Here is a 23,163-nt window from a genome sequence, read left to right as displayed (position 1 = left end):
AGTAATAATAATATTGGGGTGGGAGGGGACTATGAAGATGTTGCCTCCAGACTTTTTTACTACCTTGAAAGGTTGTATACTCTTTATTTGGGGCAGCACAATAAGAAAACTGAGGGGTACTATTAGTGACCGTTTATTGCACTTTTCCCTCATCCTTGTAGGTGATTCCATTATTCGGTTTTCTTATTGTTTTTTTGTCTTTTTTAGTATTGCTGGGAATTGAGTAATGATTAATTCCTATAATGATGAAATAGCAAACTATTTCAAGATGGTAGCTGGGGAATCACAAAGATTCTGTGATTAGATTATTTTAGATTTATAAAAGGGTCCAATGCATCCATTCTAGTTATTGTAAGATAGGATCTGAGCTTAATCTATCTTGAAAATAATTGAATAAGCCATGAGGTATCAGTCCTTACAAATAGAACTGTTCAAAAGAGAATTTCAAAAACCAAAGCTTCCTGACAGTAAATTGAGGGTTAAAATATATCTTTTCTAAAGAATTGGAACTCTTCGGGACCAAGATAAACTTTCACAAGAATTGTCGTATTCCTGGGACACCTGGGTGGCTCAGTGGGTTAAGTGTCTGCCTTTGGCTCAGGTCATGATACCAGGGTGCTGGGATGGAGCCCCGCGTGGTGTCGGGCTCTCTGCTCCGCGGGGAGCCTGCTTCTCCCTCTCCCTCTGCTGCTCTCCCTGCTGTGCGCGCGCTCTCTCTCTCTCTGTGTCACTATTTGTCTCTCTCAAATAAATAAATTAAAAAAAAAAAAAGAATTGTATTCCTTCAGTGTGGCTTTAATGGTTACAGGAGATAGATAAAAGAAAATATGCATTTACGTGTTCATACAACTGTAGAGAGAGCATGTGTGTCTTTGGTTGATGCGTCAGAATTAAGAAATTTGATGAGTATATTGGTAGGTGAGAAACTTTGAAGTACATTCATGAACAAAGATCAGAGTTTCAGTGTCAGGTACTGGTTTTTGTGAACAGTTTCCTCCTTTTTCTTCCCAGTGAAGTAATCTGTATGTTGTTTTCACAGTGGCATGGCAGAGAGGAATGCTAATTTTGAAGCGCTTCCTGAGGATTGGCGAGCAAGACTGAAGAGGAGGAAAATGGCTCCAAACACATAGTTTTGTCGGGGGGGACGGGGGGTTTTTTATTACTGATTTTTTTCTTCTTTGCGTTCAGTTCAGAGTCTTCACCCAGTTTTACTGTTGTCAATAAACTATAAATGTTATGAGGGAGAGCATATGAATTTCCTGGGCAAAAGCATACACACGTACAGCGTTTTCACATTTGTGAAATGTAATTTTTCTGTTTTGCTGAAGGGTGAGGTTGACCGAATGCTTTGACATGGCTGCCTTTATTCTTACACTGGCAAACTCAGCGTTATCAGGTACATTAACCTCATTGATCTGGAACATGTGATTCAGGAGTGTGATACCTCAGCAGAGGACTCACTGACAAAAAGTGAAGGATTTTCCGTCTCATTGAGGCTCACCTAGTTCCTAGTGCGGCTCTCTCTCATTAACTTCTACTCCAGAACAAGTGCAATTAAGAAGGCAGCTCTGTATTGTTTTGCTTAACTGGGATTATTGGAATCTGACCTCTTCCAGCCTGCCATCCCTCAAGTGCTGAGGTATAGTGAGGCGTTTCCCTTGTGCTGACAGATGGCCACACACTCTGGAGAGCTCTTTCTCACACCTTCTAGAACTGGTAGCTCAGTCATTTCACACACTAGTGGCGGATTCACATTTCAGTACCGGCAGCGGCAGGTGATCCTATCTTTAAGTTTGAGGATTTCCCCTCATCTGTGTGGCAGGAAATATAACAAGAGCCACTGTATGTATTAATGTGTCTCCATTGTCTTAACCTTGTTCCAAAATTCACCTTCCTTTTATGTGAATGTACTCTCCATAAAATTCCAGTATTTAAAAAGCAGTTTACTGTTCTGTACTTTCTGTTGTATCACAATCAGGTAAAAGTCACTTTAAACTGAAGAAACGGCAAATTGTGTTTTAAAGCTGTTTGTATTTCTCCAGTTTCTGGCCTTGTAAATTTGTATATATGCTCTAATAAAGCTTTTTTTATACTTCTGATTGGTATCCTTTTGCTCTTCTGAGGCTGTTATTTCATGATTGTGTCATCAAGACTTGTTTTAAGGCCAGTCTTCATTGTTTTTTCTTACCAAACAGCGTAAAGCATGTGTAAACATTGAACAGCTCTCAGGAAAAAGAAGAGCGGCAGGATCTTGAGTCAGTGGGGGTGGGAGTGGGGGTGGGGACAGGGTGAGAAAAACAGGTTTCTGGTACCAGAAGGTTCTATGACTTAAATTTTGGAGCTTGTACTGTATAATATTAGCTAATGTTTGACCTAAAATCCTGGAAATGATGTAATGTGGTTTTGAAGATAGCTTTTTTCTCTGATTATAAAGGTAATCTCTACCTTGGTTACATTCATATAAAGCTAACCAAAGATAACAATTAATAGTTTGAATTTTATTCCAGTCTATTTATTTGCATGTAATTGAGAAGTTTTACCTACTCGATGTCATGTGTACCAGTGCGTTGAATTTTATTTACCCATTATGCAGGTTGGGGTGACATTTTGTATACAAACTTTTTCTTGTAATTTGCATAGAGCAAATTTGAAGAAATACCAACTAGCAATTAAAACTTTTGCTTTAACTGTCTAGCCGTTTTCTAGACTTGTAGGAATTGCTGCAGAGCACCAGTACCTTTGTCACTATCTTTTTTTTTTTTTTTTTTTTTTAGAGTGAACGAGAGAGAACACTGAGGGGGGAGATGCAGTGGGAGAGGGAGAAGCAGGCTCCTGGATAAGCAGGATGTGGGGCTCCATCCCAGGACCCTGGGATAATGACTGAGCCACCCTTTGTTACCATCTTAACAGAATGGAGCGCTTTTTTTTTTTTTTTTTTTTTTAAAGAGCGCTTTAGAGTCTTACAATTTGATGGTCAAAAAGTGTGGTTTCAGTTTTCTTGTAATTTTTCAAATCTAGCTATGGGGTGGTGAGATACAAGATTGGAGAGGGGAAATCGCTCCCTTTGAGCCAACACCTGACAGTTAACCTAAAGCTAAGGAATGGCAAAGAAGTTTGGAATTTTAAGATTTATTTTTTTAAAAGATTTTATTTGTCAGAGAGCGAGCACAAGCAGGGGAAGTGGCAGGCAGAGGGAGAAGCAGGCTCCCAGCGAGCAAGGAACCCTATTTGGGACTCAATCCCAGGACCCTGGGATCATGACCTGAGCCAAAGGCAGACGCTTAACGACTGAGCCACCCAGGCGTCCCAACATTTATTTTAGAGAGAGCACGAAAGGGAGGGAGGGGCAGAGGGAGAGGGAGAGAAAATCCTAAGCACAGTCCTCGGGGAGCCCGAGCCAAGGCAGGCCTTGAGATCACGACCGGAGCCCAAGCCAAGAATAGGATGCTTAAGGAAGTTAGGAATATTTTTGAGGACCACTAACTGGCATTGTATTCACCAGTCCAACTGCGGTGCCCCAGAAGGGGGGCGGCAACATCGGATGAAAGGAGCAATGCGTCTGAAAAACCGGAGGCTGTCCGCACCCGGGGACCTTTCCCAGGGTCCCACCCGTGCCCGGGAGGCGGAGCCTCGCTCCCCGGAAGCGTCCTGCCGCCCTGCCCTCCCGTTTCCGCTTCGCGGTTGCTAGGCTACCGGGGCCCTAGCAGAAAGCGGTGGCGGGCGAGCGCCGGGAGCGTGTTCTCTGCCTGCTGCGAGGCTCGGCCGCTGTCCCTGCAGTGCGGTGGCCTCCCGCCTCGCTTTGGCTTCTCTGCCGCGGCAGGCGCGGCGCACACCCCTGCTGCCCCAGACGGGCCGGGAGCGGAGGGGAATCGCACCCTTCCCTCTGCCCTCCTAGGAAATCTCTACGCTCCCTCTCCGACTCTTCAGAGAAACTACCCCTCATCACCTTCCCCGGCACCAGGAAGCCCTGAACCCCTGAATTCCATTTTCAGGGCCCACTCCCCGGTTATCTACTCCGAGGCAACTCCGTGGGATCCGTCCATCCCTATTTCTTTCACTTTCTTGTTGCGTCCTGGTGGTGGGCATCTCCCTCCTCCGAGAGGGAAGCATGGGAGCCCCAGGGGTCCAGGTGCCGCGGGAGGCCCAGACTGGAAGACAAGCCGCCCTCCCTCATTCCTCAGGTGTGCCTCTGGGCCTCAGAGTAGGAACCAGTAGCCAGGTGCTTGTATGTGTGAGAGGCTGGACTGGCGGGGAAGAGGGAGCGCTGAGACAAGTTTCCTTAAAGTCGCGTGAGAGCCGCGCAGGTGGAGGACGGTGGGGTGAAATCGGCAGTTTTTTTCAGTTGTCCTGTTCTGGTTTTTTAGCTTCTGTGTAATCAGCTGCCCTTTTGGAAACTGGGCAGGGGTTGTGGCCGGATGCCGGTGTCACTGACTTGTCTTCAGCATACCATGCAGAAGTAACATGTTCCCAGCATTGGAAACAGAGCCAAAGCAGGAGGTCGGTACACTCGCCTCTCCAGGAACTCCACAGAAATCCAATACTACTAGATCAGAAGGCATATTCTGGTGGCACCTTTTTCTGGCAGGAGATCTTGATCCCCAAGATAGAATAATTTGCATGAATGTCTTTCACTTGGTTTGTTTACAGAAGTCCTCAGGAACTCAAGAACTGTTGTCCTTTGCAACAATTCTTGTGTGCCTTTTGTTAAGAGTTCAGTATTATTTGAAAGGACTTTCCTAATCGATAGGGCTTTTCCTTTCACAGGCTCTTCCTGATCCCTATGAAGACTTTATGTACCATCATCTTCAATACTATGGCTACTTTAAAGGTAAGAGCATATTCTTACCTAGCATCACCTTTCCTGCCTTCATGGAGTAAATGGTTAGATTAACTGGAGACTTACACTTAGATAAATTAATGACAGATTTTTCTAGCACCATGAGGGAAAGATGAAGGGAAGTGAAAAGTACTTCCTTTCCCCATTGATCTGCTATGTCACCTCTTTTGAGTGCCTGTGTATACAAGGGTCTGTCTATCCTTGTACCAATATTTCTTAATTACACTATATGGCATTAAAATAGTCTTGATGATCTGGAAAGACATGTCCTCCATCATGTTCTTCAGAAGTGTCTTGGCTATTCTTGCCTTTTCCATGTAATTTTAGAATTAGCTTGTGATGTTTAAAAAATTGGGATTGCATTGTATCTGTAGATCAAATGTCACAAGAAATGAGAGTTTTCCAATGCTGGGTTCTGCAATCTCTTTTTTATTTTTATTTGGGGGGGAGTGTTCTGCAACCTATGAATATACTCTATTTCTTCATTTACATAGATCTTGCTTAATGTCTCTCAATAAAGATTTATAATTTTTTCATGGAACTTCATATTGTTATGTTACCATAAATGGTATCTCTTTATATTTTGATTTTCTAACTTTGTTCTGGTATTTAGAAATAAAATTAAGTTTCAATATTGATTTTCTATCAACCTTATTAAATTTTCTTACTATTTCATTTTTAAAGTCATTCCTAATTTGTTGAAAACTGAATTTCCAGTTTGCCAGATTCAACAGAGCCCTCAAGACAAAGCAGCTTTGGGCACCTTTCTCTTTCCACCCTACCATGCTGCTTCTCAAGTCTCTCCTCACTGTAAAGTGGAGAAAATGAGGCTTAACTCAGGGAAATTGGAATATGAAAGTTCTTTGGAAAATGGGATATATTCGTTGTAAAGGCCTGTGGTGGTGATGGGTGGTAACAGAAGCAGTGGCAGTTTGGATAGTACTAGTGGTTTTGGTATTGACCTAGATGTTACAGGTGATGAACCGGCCTTCCAGCACCTTTAATTACATTGCGTATTTGTAGCTCAGAGAGGCAGTTTACCAAACTCAGCCACGCACCAGCATGTTTGGAAGAATAATCCTCGCTACCTGCTGAGTGGCTCTTTTGGGGAAAGAGAGGATGTGATACCAGACCCGCTGCAAAAGGAGAAGCTACTATGTGAGTAATGATCAGTGTGTGTGAACCCCAGAGATCTCACTGCCTTGAGCCACTCCTTGGGGTATTCGGGAGAACATGGCCTAACATGGCAAAAGCCAGAGGAACAGCCTTGGCCAGTTTCTGACATCACTCAAAAAGGTTATATCTAGATCCACTTTGGATTATAGGTTTAAATTAAAATACTATACATTCTGGATTACTTTTCTTCAAATTGTTGGAAAATCTGTTAAGATTCTGTGGTCAAGACTAGCACATTGATTTTTACACAGTTTTGGCAGGTATATTTGTTAAGGCACTTTATGTAAGAGTGGTGGAAACGAATTTCAGCTAGCTTAAGCAAAAATAATTTTGTAAAATTTATTTATTTATTTATTTATTTATTTATTTATTTATTTATTTATTTAAAGACAGAGAGGAGGAGTGGAGGGAGAGGGACAGGCAGACTCCCTGCTGGGATTGGAGTTCGAAGCAGGGCTCGATCCCACAATTCTGAGATCATGATTTGAGCTGAAACAGAGTTGGACGCTCAACCAACTGAGCCATCCATGCAACCCCCCAAAAAATAATTTTTCACAAGGATTTCACAGGTTCCTTCTGGAATCTAAGGGCAGGAGTACAGATGAATTTCTCCCTCACTACATAACCAACCAAACATCAATTCACTTTTCCCCATATCCTCCCTGATCCCAGTTCAAGCTACCATCATTTCTCACTATTGAAAGAGCCTCAATAATTGGCCTCCTGAATTCTTCTCTTGTTTCATGCTAACCCCTTTCAATCCATTTTCCATACAGCATTATTCTTTTTTATATGCAAATCTGATTGTGTCCTTTTTCTAGTTAAAACCTTTGAATGACACAAAACCCAAAAGCCATAAAATACCATTAATAAAGCAAAATAACAAACTTAAAAAAAAGATTGTGACAAATATGTCAAAGGATTACTTTCTTTAACATAGTAGCTCTTAAAAATCAATATGTAGGGGTGCCTGGGTGGCTCAGTCGTTAAGCATCTGCCTTCAGCTCAGGTCATGATCCCAGGGTCCTGGGATCGAGCCCTGCATCGGGCTCCCTGAAGCCTGCTTCTCCCTCTTCTATTCCCCCTGCTTGTGTTCCCTCTCTCGCTGTGTCTCTCTCTGTCAAATAAATAAATAAAATCTTAAAAAAAAAAAAATCAATATGTAAAAGATGACCAAATACAAAAATGGGCAAAAGACATGAGCAAGCCTTTCATAAAAACAAACATAGTCAGGGTGCCTGGGTGGCTCAGTTGGTTCGGTGTCCGACTCTTGGTTTCAGCCCACGTCATGATTTCATGGGTCATGGGATTGAGCCCTGAGACAGGCTCCATGCTGGATGGGGTGTCAGCTTGGGATTCTCTCCCTCTGCCCCTTCTGCACGTGCGCATGCACGAGTGGGAGCTCACTCTCTCTAAAATAAATAAATATTTAAAAAAATGCACACAGTCAATAAGCTTATGAAAAGATGTTCAATTTCACCTTTAATTAAAGATACAAATCAAAATGTCAAGGTACCATTTTTTAAATTAATGGGATTTGGCAAAAAAAATTTTTAATTACACCTAGTACATATAGGTCAGGGTATGGGGGAACACTCTCCTAACTGCTGTTAGAGCTGTGAATAGGTAGACTATTTTAGGAAGGCAATTTGGCGATATTTGGGAAATTTAATACAGTGCATAACCTTTAATGCAGTAATTCCATTTTCAGATAGATGTTTGCTCACACCCCAGTGCCCTGAAGACTCTTCCATTCTGTGTCCCACAGCTCCTGGCAGGGAATAGAAAGGCAGGGGTTGAGCAAAGGAAACTCATCTGGGTGGGATGGCTTATGATTGTCCCCTTCCATTTCCTCCTGACCCATTTACTGATGCTCCCTTCCATTTCCTCCTGCCCCATTTACTGATGCTCAAGATAATAAGAAACAATTGCCAGCCTCAATATCATAAACACCATGAAATTCAAAATCTGCTGGTAGAGGTAACACAATGTGAATGAGTTTTAGCATGTAATTGATGATAGGACTTCTTTTATTCCTGTTTTGATCATTGGCATGAGGAAGACATTTTGTCATCATCTTTGTAGCAAAGCATTTTTTTTTAAAGATTTTATTTATTTTAGAGAGAGAACTTGAGCAGGGGGAGGGGCAGAGGGAGAGGGAGAGAGAAAATCTCAAGCAGACTGCATGCCCAGCACGGAGCCTGATGTGGGGCTTGATCCCAGGACCCTGAGATCATGACCTGAGCTGAAATCAGGAGTCCAACACTCAACCAACTGAGCCACCCAGGCGCCCCAGCAAAGTATTTTTTTTTAAATATTTATTTATTTATTTTAGAGAGAGAGAGAGAGCAGGAGCACGAGGGGCAGTGGGAGAGAGAGAATCTTACACAGATTCCCCACTGATCATGGATCCTGATCCCACAACCCTCTGAGATCATGACCTGAGCCAAAATCAAGAGTCAGTGGCCTAATTGACTGAGATACCCAGGTGCCCCACCAGTTTGCCTTCTTGCCAGCAGGTTCTGAGAGTACCTGTTTACTTAACACCTGTGCCAGGATGAATGTGAAAACACATAAATGTTTTTCCTGTCAGGTAAAAAATTAGTATCTACTTGTCATACTGGTTTCTAGGTCTTTATGAGTGAGATTGAACAGCTTTACCATCTTTTCAAATATTTATTGTCCCCTCCCCCCATTAATCTAGGGAAAAGATTAAGAGATTAAAAAAATAGGGCCCCGAAATTTAAAAAAAACAACAAAAAAAGTTTTTTTAAAGAAAAGACAGGTGTCTGGGTGGCTCAGTTGGTTGAGCCTCCGACTCTTGACTTTGGCTCAAGTCATGTTCTCAGGATCATGAGATCAAGCCCCGCCTTGGGCTCTGCCCTCAGTGTGGAGTCAGCTTGTCCCTCTCCCTCTGCTCCCCCCACCCCCAGCACACTCTCTCTCTTTCTCTAAAATAAATAAATAAATGAAATCTTAAAAGGAAAAAAAAAAAAGAAGGAAAGAGGGCACCTGGGTGGCTCAGTCGGTTAAGTGTCTGCCTTTGGCTCAGGTCATGATCCCAGGGTTCTGCTTAGCAGGGAGTCTTCGTCTCCCTCTCCCTCTGCCCACCCCACCCCCCACTCTCTCACTCTCTCCCTTTCTCTCTCTCTCTCAAATAAATAAACAAAATCTTAAAAAAAAAAAAAAAAGGAAGAAGGAAAAATGGGGCCCTAACTGGGGGTTGGGGAGGCGGTGAAAGGGACAGGGAAAGAGAACAGAGAAAAGAAAGTCACAGATCCCTAGGACAAACTGAGCCTCCTCTTTCCTCTTTCTAGGGCCCACCTGTCTATCTTCAGCGGTGCACAGACAGTTAGATGCTGTGAGCAGAGGTATTCCGCGTCCTTCCAGACCTGAAAACTCAAACTGCTTTCCGGGAAGTGTCTTCACTTACTGCTCTCTCTGCCAGATCTGGCGCTCACCACACCCAGGGCCCTTCCGCCTTTCCTCCCTTTCGCCTTTCCTTTCTTTCTTTCTTTTCTTTTTTTTTTTTTTTTGCCTTTCCTTTCTTTTCTTTCTTCCTCTCATTTCCCTTCTTGTTCTCTGCCCTGGAAGCCTCTTTTCCTCCCTTTTTTCTCATTCTGTTTCCCAAGAGCTCATCTCTTTCTCCTGCCCTGCTCACTCCTCTGCCCTCCCCTTGGTCCCCTCTTCATTAGTCTCTCTGTTCTCCCAATCATGGTTTTTTGATCTTGAAAGTTAATTTGTAGATTGTTTCACTGTAGTTAATAAAGCCTTAGGTACTTTTCTCCAAAATGCTAATGGGTGAAATGAAAGTTTCCTCTTTTGCCTCTCTCTAAGCAAAACTATGACATAATTTGATGTAAAAGACAAAAAATTTTCTTCAAGCTTTACATTTAAATAATAGACTACACAGAATGTTAATGTAACTTTTTGTAATTTTTTTTTGAAGATTTTATTTATTTATTTGACAGAGAGACACAGTGAGAGAGGGAACACAAGCAGGGGGAGTGGGAGAGGGAGAAGCAGGCTTCCCGCGGAGCAGGGAGCCCGATGCGGGGCTCGATCCCAGGACCCTGGGATCACGACCTGAGCCGAAGGCAGACGCTTAACGACTGAGCCACCCAGGCGCCCCAACTTTTCGTAATTTTGATGCTATTGTCCTGGACTGACTCTTCTTTTTGAAGGAGACGCGTGTCTAGGATCGTGCCCCTGGGCTCATATTCTAATACAGTGCTTCCAGTTAGTCGTCACAGTCGAGCAGCAAAGACCCCACGGAGGAAACAAAAGCCGTTCACTCATTCTCTTCCCCTCTGCAGATTCCCTCATGCTCGGTTCACCACTTCTTAAGAGCAGACAACTTCTTCATGATGAATTTGGCGAAGTAAACCCATGTCTCCGAGAACCCCGAGATCTCTTTGCTGCCTTCTCCAGCAGCGGGGCACTGCAGGCTCCAAGGTGGCCGACAGAATGTGAGGTCATCAAGGAAAACCTTCATCATATCGGTAATGTGACTTATGTGTCGTGGTCCTGCTGTTCTGACAGACACTGTTTTTTTTAAAGATGTTATTTATTTAGTTGACAGAGAGAGAGAGCACAAGCAGGGGGAGCAGCAGGGAGTGGGAGAGGGAGAAGCAGACTCCCTGCAGAGCGGGGAGCCCGATGTGGGGCTCGATCCCAGCACCCTGGGATCATGACCTGAGCCGAAGGCAGACGCTTAATGACTGAGCCACCCGGGCGCCCCCTGACAGACATTGTTATGAGAACTTTTGAAGTCCAGCATACTGAAGTACAAAGCAGGACAACATATATTAGCTCATCCTGAGCTGATTAAGCCCTGAGAAACTGATACATACTGGTCAAAGTAAAAAGTTACACTACTGTGTAAACGCAAATGCTCCTGAGGTTATTGGAATGCAAGGATATCTTTCTAGAGGCCAAAATATATCAATACTTAAATCTGTTTTCCAGTATTCCTGTCTCAGTATTAATATGCTTGGTTGAGTTTTATGAGTTGTATTTTTACCAGCCTTGGTATAATTGATGAACACTATATGTACCAGAACATAGTGTTTATTGGTTTTAATTGTATTTTGAGTTTGTTGGAGTTTTTTTATCGGAATCGTGGAGACTATTTTTGTGAGATTGCTGGTTTTATCTTTGAGCTATTGGTGGTGCAGATATAATCTTTAGCATTCATTACATGAGGCATTTCAAAAGTGGGTTCCATTGAAAAATGGGGACTTTTCTAATGGCTGGAACGCTTGTGTCTATCAGGCATTGTGTCTCTGTTTTAGACTGCTAGATAAACAACTGGATGTTTCTTACTTTCACACTTCCCTCTTACAATATTCATTCAGTATATATTTACTAAGCCTCTGCCATATGGTAAGTACAGTACTTGGTGTTCAGATATAATGATGAACAAGATGGAGACACCCAGAATTCACATACTGGTAGGGATACTGATATAACGAGGCAATTGCATACAGTTTGGTCCCTCTGCGAACACTTAACCCGAGCCTGGAAGATTAGGGAGGGTTTCCGAGAGGAGTTGACATGTAAGCTGAGATCTGATGATAAGTTACAAGTCATCCAACTGAGAGGGTCAAAGAAAGTATTCCAGTTAGAGAACATGGAAAAAGAGCATGGCATGTCTGGGCAACCAGGGAGCATTGAGCATGAAAGACAAGAGCTAAAGCTGAAAATATAGGGATGTGCTCAATGCCTTAACTGGGCACAGAACTGCTCTTCAGGTGATTGGAAATGGGGGGAGGGGTGGCATTTTGAGTTGGCACAATAGCTGAGAAATCCTAAGAGCATTTGTCCCTGCCCTGTACAATTTTTAGATAAAAGTCCAAGTTGATAGGCAAAGAAAATTCCCGTGAGGATTTTGACTCAGTTCCAAGAGAGGAAAAAAAGTGGGAAACTGGAATTTAAAACCAGTGGTAACGTAAAGCATGAGATTTTTTTTTTTTTAAGTAAGCTCTATGCCCAACATGGGGCTTGAATTCACCACCCCAAGATCAAGAGTTGCATTCTCTATTGATGGAGCCAGCCAGTCACCCCAGCACTAGATCTTTTAAAAAGTTTTTTTTTTTTTTAATTTCAAGGAAATTTAATAACAAGCACCTTATGGTTTCAACCAAATAGACAGCCTCATCACTTCCTATCACCTTAAAGATAAGAAATTAGCATTGTTTTATTACTGAGCTGTGCCTTTATTATTTTTTCTTTCTTTTTTTTTTTAAGTTCAACCAATCAGAAGATAATATAAGAAGCAGTAAAGAAAATTTTAAGGACAGATGTTGGAGTAATTCCAATGAGATTCTAGGCCCAGATCCACCACCTACTAGCTGTATGACCTTGAGCTAGTTATTTTTTTTTAATTCAAGTTTATTTAAACTGAAAAAACAGGGGCGCCTCTGTGGCTCAATCAGCTGAGCATCCGACTCTTGATTTTGGCTCAGGTCATTATCTCAGGGTTGTGGGGTTGATCCCCACATGAGGCTCTGTGCTCAGCAGGGAATCTGTTTGAGATTCTCTCTCTCCCTCTGCCCCTCCCCCCAAAAATAATAAATAAATCTTTAAACTGAAAAGACAAAAACAATTTACTCATTTCTCCCACCCACCTCTGGCAACCACCAGTGAGCTTGTTTTTTTGGTCTTGTTGTTTGTTTTGAATCCAATGTGTAAGAGAGATCATACAGTATTTGTCTTTCTCTGTCTGATTGATTTCACTTATCATAATGTCCTCAAGGTCTTTCCATGTTGTTACAAATGACAAGATTTCATTCTTTTTTATGGATGAATAATATTTCATTGTATATTTATACCACAATTTCCTCATCCATTCATTCATTGATGAACACTTAGGTTATTTCCATATCTTTGCTATTGTAAATAATGCTGCAATGGGAGTACACTTATCTTTTTGAGTTAGTATTTTCATTTTCTTCAGATCAATACCCACAAGTAGAATTAGTGGTTCATATGGTAGTTCAATTTTTAATTTTTTTAAGGAACCTCCATACTATTTTTCCATAGTGACTGCACTAATTTACATTTCCACCCACAGAAGGTTCCCTTTTCTCCACATCCTCGCTAACACTTGTTATTTCTAGTCTTTTTTTTTTTTTTGGTAATTTTTTTTATAGATTTTTTTTCATTTAGTTTCTTTTTTTGACCTCAGGGTTGTGAGTTGGAGCTCTGTGTTGGGCTCCATGCTGGGCATGGAGCCTACATAAAAAAAAAAAAAATCAGGGGTGCCTGGGAGGCTCAGTTGGTTAAGCATCTGCCTTCGGCTCAGGTCATGATCCCAGAGTCCTAGGATCGAGCCCCACGTTGGGCTCCCCTCTCAGCAAGGAGCCCTCTTCTCCCTCTGCCTGCCACTCCCCCTGCTTGTGCTCTCTTTCTCTCTCTGACAAATAAATAAAGAAAATCTTTTTTTAAAAAACGAAAAAAAAATAAATTCAAAAAAAATCAGGGAGCATGAAGTCTCCAGCTTTGTTCTTCTCTCAAGATTTCTTTGGCTATTCAGAGTCTTTATGGTTCCATAGAAATTTTAGGATTATTTGTTCTATTTCTATGAAAAATGTTATTGGACATTTAAAAAATATTAATTCTTCCAATCCTATGAGCATGGAGTATCTTTTCACTTATTTGTGTCTTCTTTAATTTCTTTCATTAATGTCTTATAGTTTTCAATATACAAGTCTTTCACCTCCTTGGTTAAATTATTCCTAGGTATTTTATTCTTTTGATACAATTGTAAATGAGATTGTTTTCTTAATTTCTTTCTGATAGTTCATTACTAGTGTATAAACATGCAACATATGTTTGGGTATTGATTTTGTATCCTGCAACTTTACTGAATTTATTTATTAGTTCTAACAGTTTTTTGATCAAGTCTTTAGTGTTTTTTACATATAGTCATCTGCAAATAGTAACAGTTTGACAGTGTTACTTTTTTTTTTTAAGTGGTTCTTTTTGTTTTGTTTTGTTTTAAGATTTGATTTATTTATTTGACAGAGAGAGACACAGCGAGAGAGGGAACACAAGCAGGGGGAGTGGGAGAGGGAGAAGCAGGCTTCCCGTGGAGCAGGGAGCCCAACGCAGGGCTCAGTCCCAGGACCCTGGGATCATGACCTGAGCCAAAGGCAGACGCTCAACGACTGAGCCACCCACGCGCCCCGACAGTGTTACTTCTTCCTTTCCAATTTGGATGCCTTTATTTCTTTTTCTTGCCTAATTGCTCTAGCAAGGACTTACAATACTATGTTGAATACAAGTGGCAAGAGTTGATGCATCTTTGCCTTGTTCCTGATCTTAGAAGAAAGGCTTTCAGCTTTTACATTTTGTTTTTGAGATTTTATTTATTTATTTGTCAGAGAGAGAGAAAGATGCAGGACTCGATCCCAGGACCCTGGGATCATGACCTGAGCTGAAGGCAGATGCTTAACCGACTGAGCCATCCAGGCATCCCACAGCGTTTCACATTTGAGTATGATTTTAGCTGTGGACTTAACATATATGGCCTTTATTATGTTGCGGTTCCTTCTGTACTCGCTGTGTTGAGCTACTATACTTAAAATGATACTGAGAAGTTGCCCAAGTCCCATATAAGAAATCTTTTAGAATTGAGTGTTAATGAAAAAATTTTATTTCCCCTGATTGATATACTTTTTCCTCTATAGTAATAAAAAAAGTACATAGCTAAACATATTTTCCTGATTTTAAAAAGAAGCTTGGCACACCTGGCTGGCTTAGTCAGTGGAGTACGTGACTCTTGATCTTGGGGTTGTGAGTTCAAGGCCCATGATGGGTGTAGAGATTACTTAAAAATACAATCTTAAAAAAAATAAAAAATAAAAAATAAAAATAAATAAAAAGCTCAGGGCTAAATTTTGAAGAGTTATTATAGCAACTATATTGACCTTTCTGGCTTATTTTTTTTTTTTTAAGATTTTACCTATTCATTTGAGACACAGAGACACAGAGAGAGAGAGAGAGAGCATGAGCAGGGGGAGAGGCATAGGGAGAGGGAGAAGCAGGCTCCCGCCGAGCCAGGAGCTCGACGTGGGGCTCGATCCCAGGACCCTGGGATCATGACCTGAGCTGAAGGCAGACACTTAACCATCTGAGCCACCCAGGCACCCCTTTCTGGCTTATTTTTAAGTCTTCTATTTAAAGTTTATACTTCTGTTATATATGCTTTTTGTTAAAAATCTCATAGTCTTTATGGAAAGAAGGAAGACGTAATTAATTTCAAATTGGAACTTAGAGTGGGAATTTGGTTTGATTCAACCAAACTAGTCACTTGAATAATAATTATTATAATTGTATATTACTTTTGGATAAAGAACCTTTTATATTATTTCTTATTTTTTGCTTGTTTAATGTTTTCTTTCAGAGTGGGTTCCACCTCAACCAGAATATTTCTATCAACCTACAGGAAATGAAAAGTTACCAGAAATTGTAGGAGAAGATAAAGGCACAGTTGTCTATCAATTAGATTCAGGTATTGTTATTACACTGAACAGTTGGTGATTAATCATGACAAAATTATAATAAACATGTTTTCTATAATAACAGTGTTTTTTAAAAATCTGTAGTTTAGTGATAAACTGTCTTTCCATACCAACCTGAATAGGAACCCTGATATTCATGGCCAATCAGCTTTAAAATTTCAATTGTTTTTTTAAAATTATGGTACTTTGTCTTAATAGTTCTAAGCCCATTTTAGAGCTTCTTCTGTGTCATTCCCCTTCCTAAAAATCAGATATTGGATATTCAGGGAACTTGCTCTTCTTTTCTCCATCTCTGTATGTACTTTAGTGAGTACTTTGTAGTATGTGCAATGACTATCATTTACTATGTGGTTTAACTGATTTCCATTAATTTGTAAGCTTCCTACAGGTAGAATCCATGTCTTTTTAAAAAATTTGTAGAACACTGTACCCAACAACAATAGCAAAATACATATTCTTTTCAAAGGCACATGGTACATTCCCCAGGATACACTATATGCTAGGTTGTAAAGCAAGTCTTAATACATTTAAAAAGAAGGAAGTCATACAAAATATATTCTCTGACCACGACAAAATTGAATTAGAAATCAACAACAGGGGGCGCCTAGGTGGCTCAGTCGGTTGAGCATCCTACTCTTGGTCTCAGCTCAGGTCTTGATCTCAGGATCATGGGTTTGAGCCCCACGTTGGGTTCCATGCTGGGCATGGAGCCTACTTAAAATTAAAAATTAAAAAAAAAAATCTACAGCAGAATGAAATCTGGGAAATATACAAATATTGGGAAATTGAACAGCACATTTCTAAGTAACCCATGGGTTAAAGAAATCATAAGAAGAGTTTAAAAATGTTTTAAACTGAGTGAAAATAAAACAACGTATCAAAATTTAAAGGATGCAGCTAAGCACTGCAAGATAAATGTATGGCTTTGAATGCCTATATTTGAAAGGAAGAAAGATGTCGAATCAATTACCTAAGCTTTCACATTAATAAATTAGAAAAATAAGCACAAACTAAGTCCAAAGCAACCAGAGGGAAGGACATAAAACAGATAAGAATGGAAATCAGTAAAATAGAAAACAGGAAAATAATCTGGAAAATCAAACCAAAAGTTAGTCCTTTGGAAACATCAACAAAATTGACAAAACTTTAGCTAGACAACCATGAAAAAAGAAGAGGAGATACAAATTATCAAAATCAGGATTGAAAGGGGACAGAAACATTAAATCTACAAAAATCAAAAGAATTACAAGGTACAACTTAATGCCAGGAAATTAAACAACATAGATGGGGGAACCTGGGTGGCTCAGTCGTTAAGTGTCTGCCTTCGGCTCAGGTCATGGTCCCAGGGTCCTGGGATCGAGCCCCACATCGGGCTCCCTGCTCCACAGGAAGTCTGCTTCTCCCTCTCCCACTCCCCCTGCTTGTGTTCCCTCTCTGGCTGTGTCTCTCTGTCAAATAAAGAAATAAAATCTTTAAAAAAATAAAAAAATAAAAAATAAATAAACAACACAGATGGACGGGAAAAGCTGTTAGAAAAACACAAATTACCACAAGTGACTGAGGGAGAAAGTTTAAAAGTCTGAATAGACTAAAACAAAGAAATTGAATTAGTAATTAATCTTCCTGCAAAGGGGTGCCTGGGTGGCTCAGTCAGCTAGTGTCCAACTTTGGTTTCTGTGCAGGTCATGTTCTCACGGATCATATGATCGTGCCCCACCTCAGGCTCCACACTCAGTGGGGCGTTTCCTTGAGCTTCTCTCCCTCTGCCCCTCCCCCCACTTGTGCTTGGGTTTTCTCTTTCTCTCTCTTTCTCTAAAATAAATAAATAAATCTTTAAAAAAAATCTTCCTGCAAAGAAATTCCTTGCCCAGATGGGGACAGGGTTTGTTTGAATTGTATCAAACATTTAAAGATGAAATAGTACTAATCCTTCATAAACTCTGAACATAGTAGCAGGAGGACACATTTCCAACTGTTCATGAAGTCACTATTCAAAGTTAGACAAAGACATCACAGGAAAACTGTATTCCTTATGAATATAAATACAAAAATCCTCAACCAAATACTAGCAAAGAGGGGCGCCTGGGCGGCTCAGATGGTTAGGTGTCTGCCTTCTGCTCAGGTCATGGTCTGTGGGTCTTAGGATAGAGCCCCGCGTCGGGCTCCCTGCTCAGTGGGGAGTCTGCTGCTCCCTCTCCCTCTGCCTCTCCCCCTACTTGTGCTTGCTCTCTTTCTGTATCTCTCTGTCTCAAATGAATAAATAAAATCTTTTAAAAAACCCCAAATACTAGCAAATGTTACTGTGGGCTATGAATAGGATCATCTTTAATGTTGCCTGAGAGACTCAAAGGAATGTCAAAATTCCTATATTAATTGTATCTGGTTGCTGGTCTATAGTTTGTGGTTCTGTGAAGAGACTGGACCATGTGGGTCCCCAGCTTTTTTTTTTTTTTTAAAGATTTTTATTTATTTGAGAGAGAGAGAAACAGCATGAGAGGGGAGAGGGTCAGAGGGAGAAGCAGGCTCCCCGCTGAGCTGGGAGCCCGATGTGGGACTTGATCCCAGGACTCCGGGATCATGACCTGAGCAGAAGGCAGTCGCTTAACCAGCTGAGCCACCCAGGTGCCCCTGTGGGTCCCCAGCTTTTAATTGGATTACGTGTACTCTTTCTTTTTTTAAAAAAGATTTTATTTATTAATTTGAGAGAGAGAGCATGAGCAGGGGGAGGGACAGAGGGACAAGCAGACTCCCTGCAGAGCATGGAGCCTAACATGGGGCTCCATCCCAGGACCCCAAGATCATGACCTGAGCCGAAGTCAGACGCTTAACTGACTGAGCCACCCAGGCGCCCCGATTATGTGTACACTTGGGGCCTCTTCTGCTCCTGCCTCCTCTGTGCTTGCTTGCTTCTATTATGTGCTTCCTTATATGTATGCTTTCTCTTTTGCTCTCCTTTATTATCTAAATGTTTATTACCTGAGTCTCCACAGTGACAGAGTTGCCTATCAAAGCAAAAGTTATAATATGAAGATATTTGCTAATGAAATAATAATAAAATAATAAAATAAAAATAAATAAGCCCCCATGCTAATAAAATAAGCCCCCATGCCTATTACTGTTTCATGCGGGCATCTATCCTGCCCCATGGTCAGCATCTTTGTTGATATCAGTCACTTGCTGATTGGTGGATATTATTAATATCTGACAATATAATGCAAGTACAGTAAAAATCAGTTGCAAAGTGAAATTATCCTTACAAGACATGCAGGATTTTATGAAGTTGATGAATGTTGAAGAATTGCTTGAATCACTTGCAGAGCCACTGACAAATGAGAATCTAGAATTTTTTTTTTTTCAGTTAACAAAGAGAAAATCAACAAAAGATGACAAAACAGGTTCTTCTAGACACAATGATAAGAATATTGTGGTACAAAGTCCTTGGGAAAACTATGAAGCCCTAAAATAGTTTTGCAAAAGTAACTGTAAAAATCAAAGATGTCATATGGCAGTCTCATTGAATTTGCCTGGCTGGCTCGTCAGTGGAGCATGTGATTCTTGATCTTGGGGTTATAATTTCAAGCCCCATGTTGGGAGTCGAGATTACTTAAAATAAAATCTTTAAAAACAAATTACAGGGGCATCTGGGTGGCTCAGTTGGTAGAGCGTCTGACTCCTGGTTTCCGCTCAGGTTGAGATCTCAGGGTCCTGAGGTTGAGCCCTGCATGTGGGGCTCTGCACTCAGCAGGGAATCTGCTTAAAGATTCTCTCTCTGCCTCTCCCGCAGTGCTCTCTCTCTTCCCTCTCCCCAAATAAATAAATCTTTTTTTTAAAGTTGCAACCCCACCAAAAGGATAGAAAGAGGTGATTATAATCTAATTTTTATTAAATAAATTTTATATTTTTTTGTTTTAGCATCACTTTAAAGATAAAATTTCAATCAGAACCTTTTCTTTTCTCTAATTACTATGATATTTTTGTTCCCTTCATAAGTTAATTCACCCATGCCAGTTCTTCTCAAACTTCTAATTTTTTTATATTTAAATCTGGAAGGATATACCAAAAAATTATATGAAGTATACTTTATTATCTCTTTTTTGTTTTCTCCTTTACCCTTTTTTAAAATTAATAAATAGGTGCTTTTTTTTTTTTTTAGAATTAAGATTGTAAATGATGTTCTATGTGGAAAATCATTTGTCTACATGCTTTTAAATTAGGGCTTAAGTGGGTACAAACAGTATCTGAGATGCCCAGGGCACAGCCATGCAGCAAAAGGAAGTGCTGTACACCACCTTAAAGGTCTTCAAAGAAATCCGATGTTTAAAATTAAAAAATCTCGGGGCCCCTGGGTGGCTCAGTCGTTAAGCGTCTGCCTTCGGCTCAGGTCATGATCCCAGGGTTCTGGGATCAAGCCCCACACTGGGCTCCCTGCTCCATGGGAAGTCTGCTTCTCCCTCTCCCACTCCCCCTGCTTGTGTTCCCTCTCTCGCTGTGTCTCTCTCTGTCAAATAAATAAATAAAATCTTTAAAAAATTAAAAATTAAAAAAAATAAAATTAAAAAATCTCAGCAAGGACGGTTGAAATTTCTGAATATTCATTATTGTTAACCTAGAATGGCATCGAACACACAGAGGAGCTCAGTAAATAGTGGCTGGATGAATGGATTCTAAGTGGAACCCGCCCTAAATATGTCTGTCTCATCCACAGTGCCCACTGAAGGTTCCTATTTCACCAGTTCCAGAGTGGGAGGTAAGCGAGGGATTATCAGGGAGCTTGCTGTCACGCTGCAGGGACCCGAGGATAATACTCTCCTGTTTGAGTCAAGGTTTGAGAGCGGGAATCTGCAAAAAGCTGTCAGAGTGTGAGTAACGGGAATTTCCCGAAGGGGCGATAACCGGAGGGACTGACCCATGTCTTCAGGAGTCATGTTAGGAGTCAGGAATGTTTTTGAAAAAGAGAGAAGTGGTGAGAAATGGTCATGAGGATGAAGAATGGAATAATTGGGACTCATTTTCCCCCAGAGCAAAATTTATCTACACTGGTTTTTTTTTTTTTTTGCTTGTGAATGATTTTAGTGCTCATTTAAAATTTGTATTAATAGGGGCACCTGGCTGGCTCAGTCAGTAGAGCATGTGACTCTTGATTTTGGCGTCGTGAGTTCGAGCCCCACCTTGCGGGTAGCAATTACTTAAATAAATAAAACCCTTTAGGGATGCCTAGGTGGCTCAGTTGGTTAAGCGTTTGCCTTCAGCTCAGGTCATGATCTCAGGTCCTGGGATTGAGCCCCGCATCGGGGTCCTTGCTCGGCAGGGATTCTGCTTCTCCCTCTGCCTGCCGCTCCCCCTGCTTGTGCTCTCTCTCTCTCTCTCTGACAAATAAATAAAAATCTTTAAAAAAACAAAAACCCTTTAAAAATTTTTTGTATTAATAAAAATGCGTAACATTAAAAAAATGAAGTCCTATAATCATACCTCCCCAGATACAGCAACTGTTAACAGTTCAGTATATGTGCAATAATTTTCCCCCTCTTTCCGTGTATTCATAATATACAAAAATTATTTATTTATTTATTCATTATTTTTAAAAAAGATTTTATTTATTTATTTGACAGAGAGAGAGACAGAGAGAGAACAAGCAGGTAGAACAGCAGAGGGAGAGGGAGAAGCAGGCTCCCTGCCAGGCAGAGAGCTGGACACGGGGCTTGATTCCAGGACCCTGGGATCATGACCTGAGCCGAAGGCAGACGCTTAACCAACTGAGCCACCCAGGTGCCCCAGAAATTATTTATTTTTAAAAATAGGATAACGGTATACATACTGTTTTACAAATTGTTTTTTGCCACTTAATAAATTTTAGATGTTTTCCTATGGAAGTACCACAGATTTATCTCCTTATTTTTAATGATTCATATTATTCCTTTTCTTTCTTTCTTTTTAAAGATTTTATTTAGGGACGCCTGGGTGGCTCAGTCATTTTTTTTTTTTTTTTAAGATTTTATTTATTTATTTGACAGAGAGAGACACTGAGAGAGGGAACACAAGCAGGGGGAGTGGGAGAGGGAGAAGCAGGCTTCCCGCGGAGCAGGGAGCCCAATGTGGGACTCGATCCCAGGACCCTGGGATCATGACCTGAGCCGAAGGCAGACACTTAACTGACTGAGCCACCCAGGCGCCCTGGTGGTTCAGTCATTTTATTTGACAGAGAGAGAGAGAGAGAGCACAAGCAGGGGGAGCAGCAAGCAGAGGGAGAGGGAGAATCAGGCTCCTGGCTGAGCAAGGAGCCTGACACAGGGCTCGATCCCAGGACCCCGGGATCATGACCCAAGCCCAAGGCAGATGCTTAACGAACTGAGCCACCCAGGTGCCCCCCAAATAAACTTTCTTTACCCAAATTTCTGCCAGCCTAATAGTATGAGTTGGGGAACTACGTAAATTAGAAAATTAAGGCTTGAAGTAGCAGGCTTTCCTGTTGTAATAAGATCTGTTTTTGCCAGGGGGAAACAACACTTTTTTAGATTTCTTTTTTGCAGGGGTGGGGATGTGAGGTGACAGAGATACTCTTCTGTTTTCTCCATTACAGAGATACCTATGAGTATGAACTCACCTTGCGAACTGACCTCTACACAAACAAACACACTCAGTGGTTTTATTTTCGTGTTCAGAACACTAGAAAAGATGCCACCTACCGCTTCACCATTGTCAACTTGCTCAAACCCAAGAGCCTTTACACTATAGGGATGAAGCCACTCATGTACTCCCAGATGGATGCCAGCACCCACAACATTGGCTGGAGGAGAGAAGGAAATGAAATCAGGTACTATAAGAACAACAGGGACAATGGACAGCAGCTCTTTTACTGTCTCACGTGGACCATTCAGTTTCCACACGACCAGGACACTTGCTTCTTCGCACACTTCTACCCGTATACATACACTGACTTGCAGTGCTACCTGCTGTCAGTGGTGAACAACCCCGTCCAGTCTCAGTTCTGCAAACTCCGAACTTTATGCAGGAGCCTCGCAGGAAATACCGTCTACCTGCTCACCATCACCAACCCAGCCCGGACCCCGCAAGAGGCGGCTGCCAAGAAAGCCGTGGTCTTGAGCGCCCGAGTCCACCCTGGAGAAAGTAATGGCTCGTGGATCATGAAGGGCTTTTTGGACTTCATCCTTAGCAACTCCCCAGATGCCCAGCTCCTCAGAGATATCTTTGTCTTCAAAGTGGTTCCTATGTTAAATCCAGATGGAGTGATCGTGGGGAATTACCGGTGTTCACTGGCGGGACGGGACTTGAACAGGCATTATAAAACCATTCTGAAGGAGTCTTTCCCTTGCATCTGGTACACCAGGAACATGATCAAAAGGTGAGCCCCTTTATCTGCTGATCTTCCCCCGAATGCTGTGAGCACTGTCTGACAGGTGCAAGGGCTCTGCTTATGTGGGACTTGGGCGCGGCTTTGGAGACTGTCTTTACCCTTCTGTTTGCAATCACGTGGGTGTGGTGTGGTCGGTTCCAAACTTTTAAGTCCTGTTTTATCTTTTTTTTTTTTAAGATTTTATTTATTTATTAGAGAGAGAGAACATGAGCAGGGGGATAATACTGCAGAGGGAGAAGCAGACTCCCTGC

At 41.4% G+C, this 23,163-nt stretch overlaps 2 protein-coding genes across 4 annotated transcripts in view; both read left to right on the top strand.

Moving 5' to 3' along the window:
- FNBP4 (formin binding protein 4) overlaps positions 1 to 2,130 on the top strand; it is a 37,226-nt gene extending 35,096 nt beyond the window's left edge. Inside the window, exon 17 of one of the 2 annotated variants that reach the window (XM_032414157.1) lies at positions 1,040 to 2,130. In XM_032414157.1, the coding sequence (XP_032270048.1) occupies positions 1,040 to 1,130 (91 nt within the window). In that variant the 3' untranslated portion in view covers positions 1,131 to 2,130. The remainder of the gene's footprint in view (positions 1 to 1,039) is intronic. The other variant, XM_032414156.1, reaches the window with a different exon arrangement.
- A 1,975-nt stretch (positions 2,131 to 4,105) lies between these two features.
- Positions 4,106 to 23,163, top strand: part of AGBL2 (ATP/GTP binding protein like 2) — a 39,148-nt gene continuing 20,090 nt past the window's right edge. Inside the window, exons 1-9 of one of the 2 annotated variants that reach the window (XM_032414985.1) lie at positions 4,106 to 4,181; positions 4,365 to 4,497; positions 4,765 to 4,828; positions 5,861 to 5,995; positions 9,331 to 9,384; positions 10,330 to 10,515; positions 15,423 to 15,530; positions 20,246 to 20,399; positions 22,118 to 22,900. In XM_032414985.1, coding sequence (XP_032270876.1) covers positions 4,462 to 4,497; positions 4,765 to 4,828; positions 5,861 to 5,995; positions 9,331 to 9,384; positions 10,330 to 10,515; positions 15,423 to 15,530; positions 20,246 to 20,399; positions 22,118 to 22,900 — 1,520 coding nt within the window. In that variant the 5' untranslated portion in view covers positions 4,106 to 4,181; positions 4,365 to 4,461. Of the gene's footprint in view, positions 4,182 to 4,305; positions 4,498 to 4,764; positions 4,829 to 5,860; positions 5,996 to 9,330; positions 9,385 to 10,329; positions 10,516 to 15,422; positions 15,531 to 20,245; positions 20,400 to 22,117; positions 22,901 to 23,163 lie in introns of those variants that run through there. The other variant, XM_032414986.1, reaches the window with a different exon arrangement.

The sequence above is a fragment of the Phoca vitulina genome, unplaced genomic scaffold (assembly GCF_004348235.1).
Source record: "Phoca vitulina isolate PV1807 unplaced genomic scaffold, GSC_HSeal_1.0 scaffold16, whole genome shotgun sequence".
In the NCBI taxonomy this organism is placed as follows: domain Eukaryota; kingdom Metazoa; phylum Chordata; class Mammalia; order Carnivora; family Phocidae; genus Phoca; species Phoca vitulina.
The sequence above is the reverse complement of the archived record's forward strand: the minus strand, read 5'-3'. Positions and strand labels throughout refer to the sequence as shown.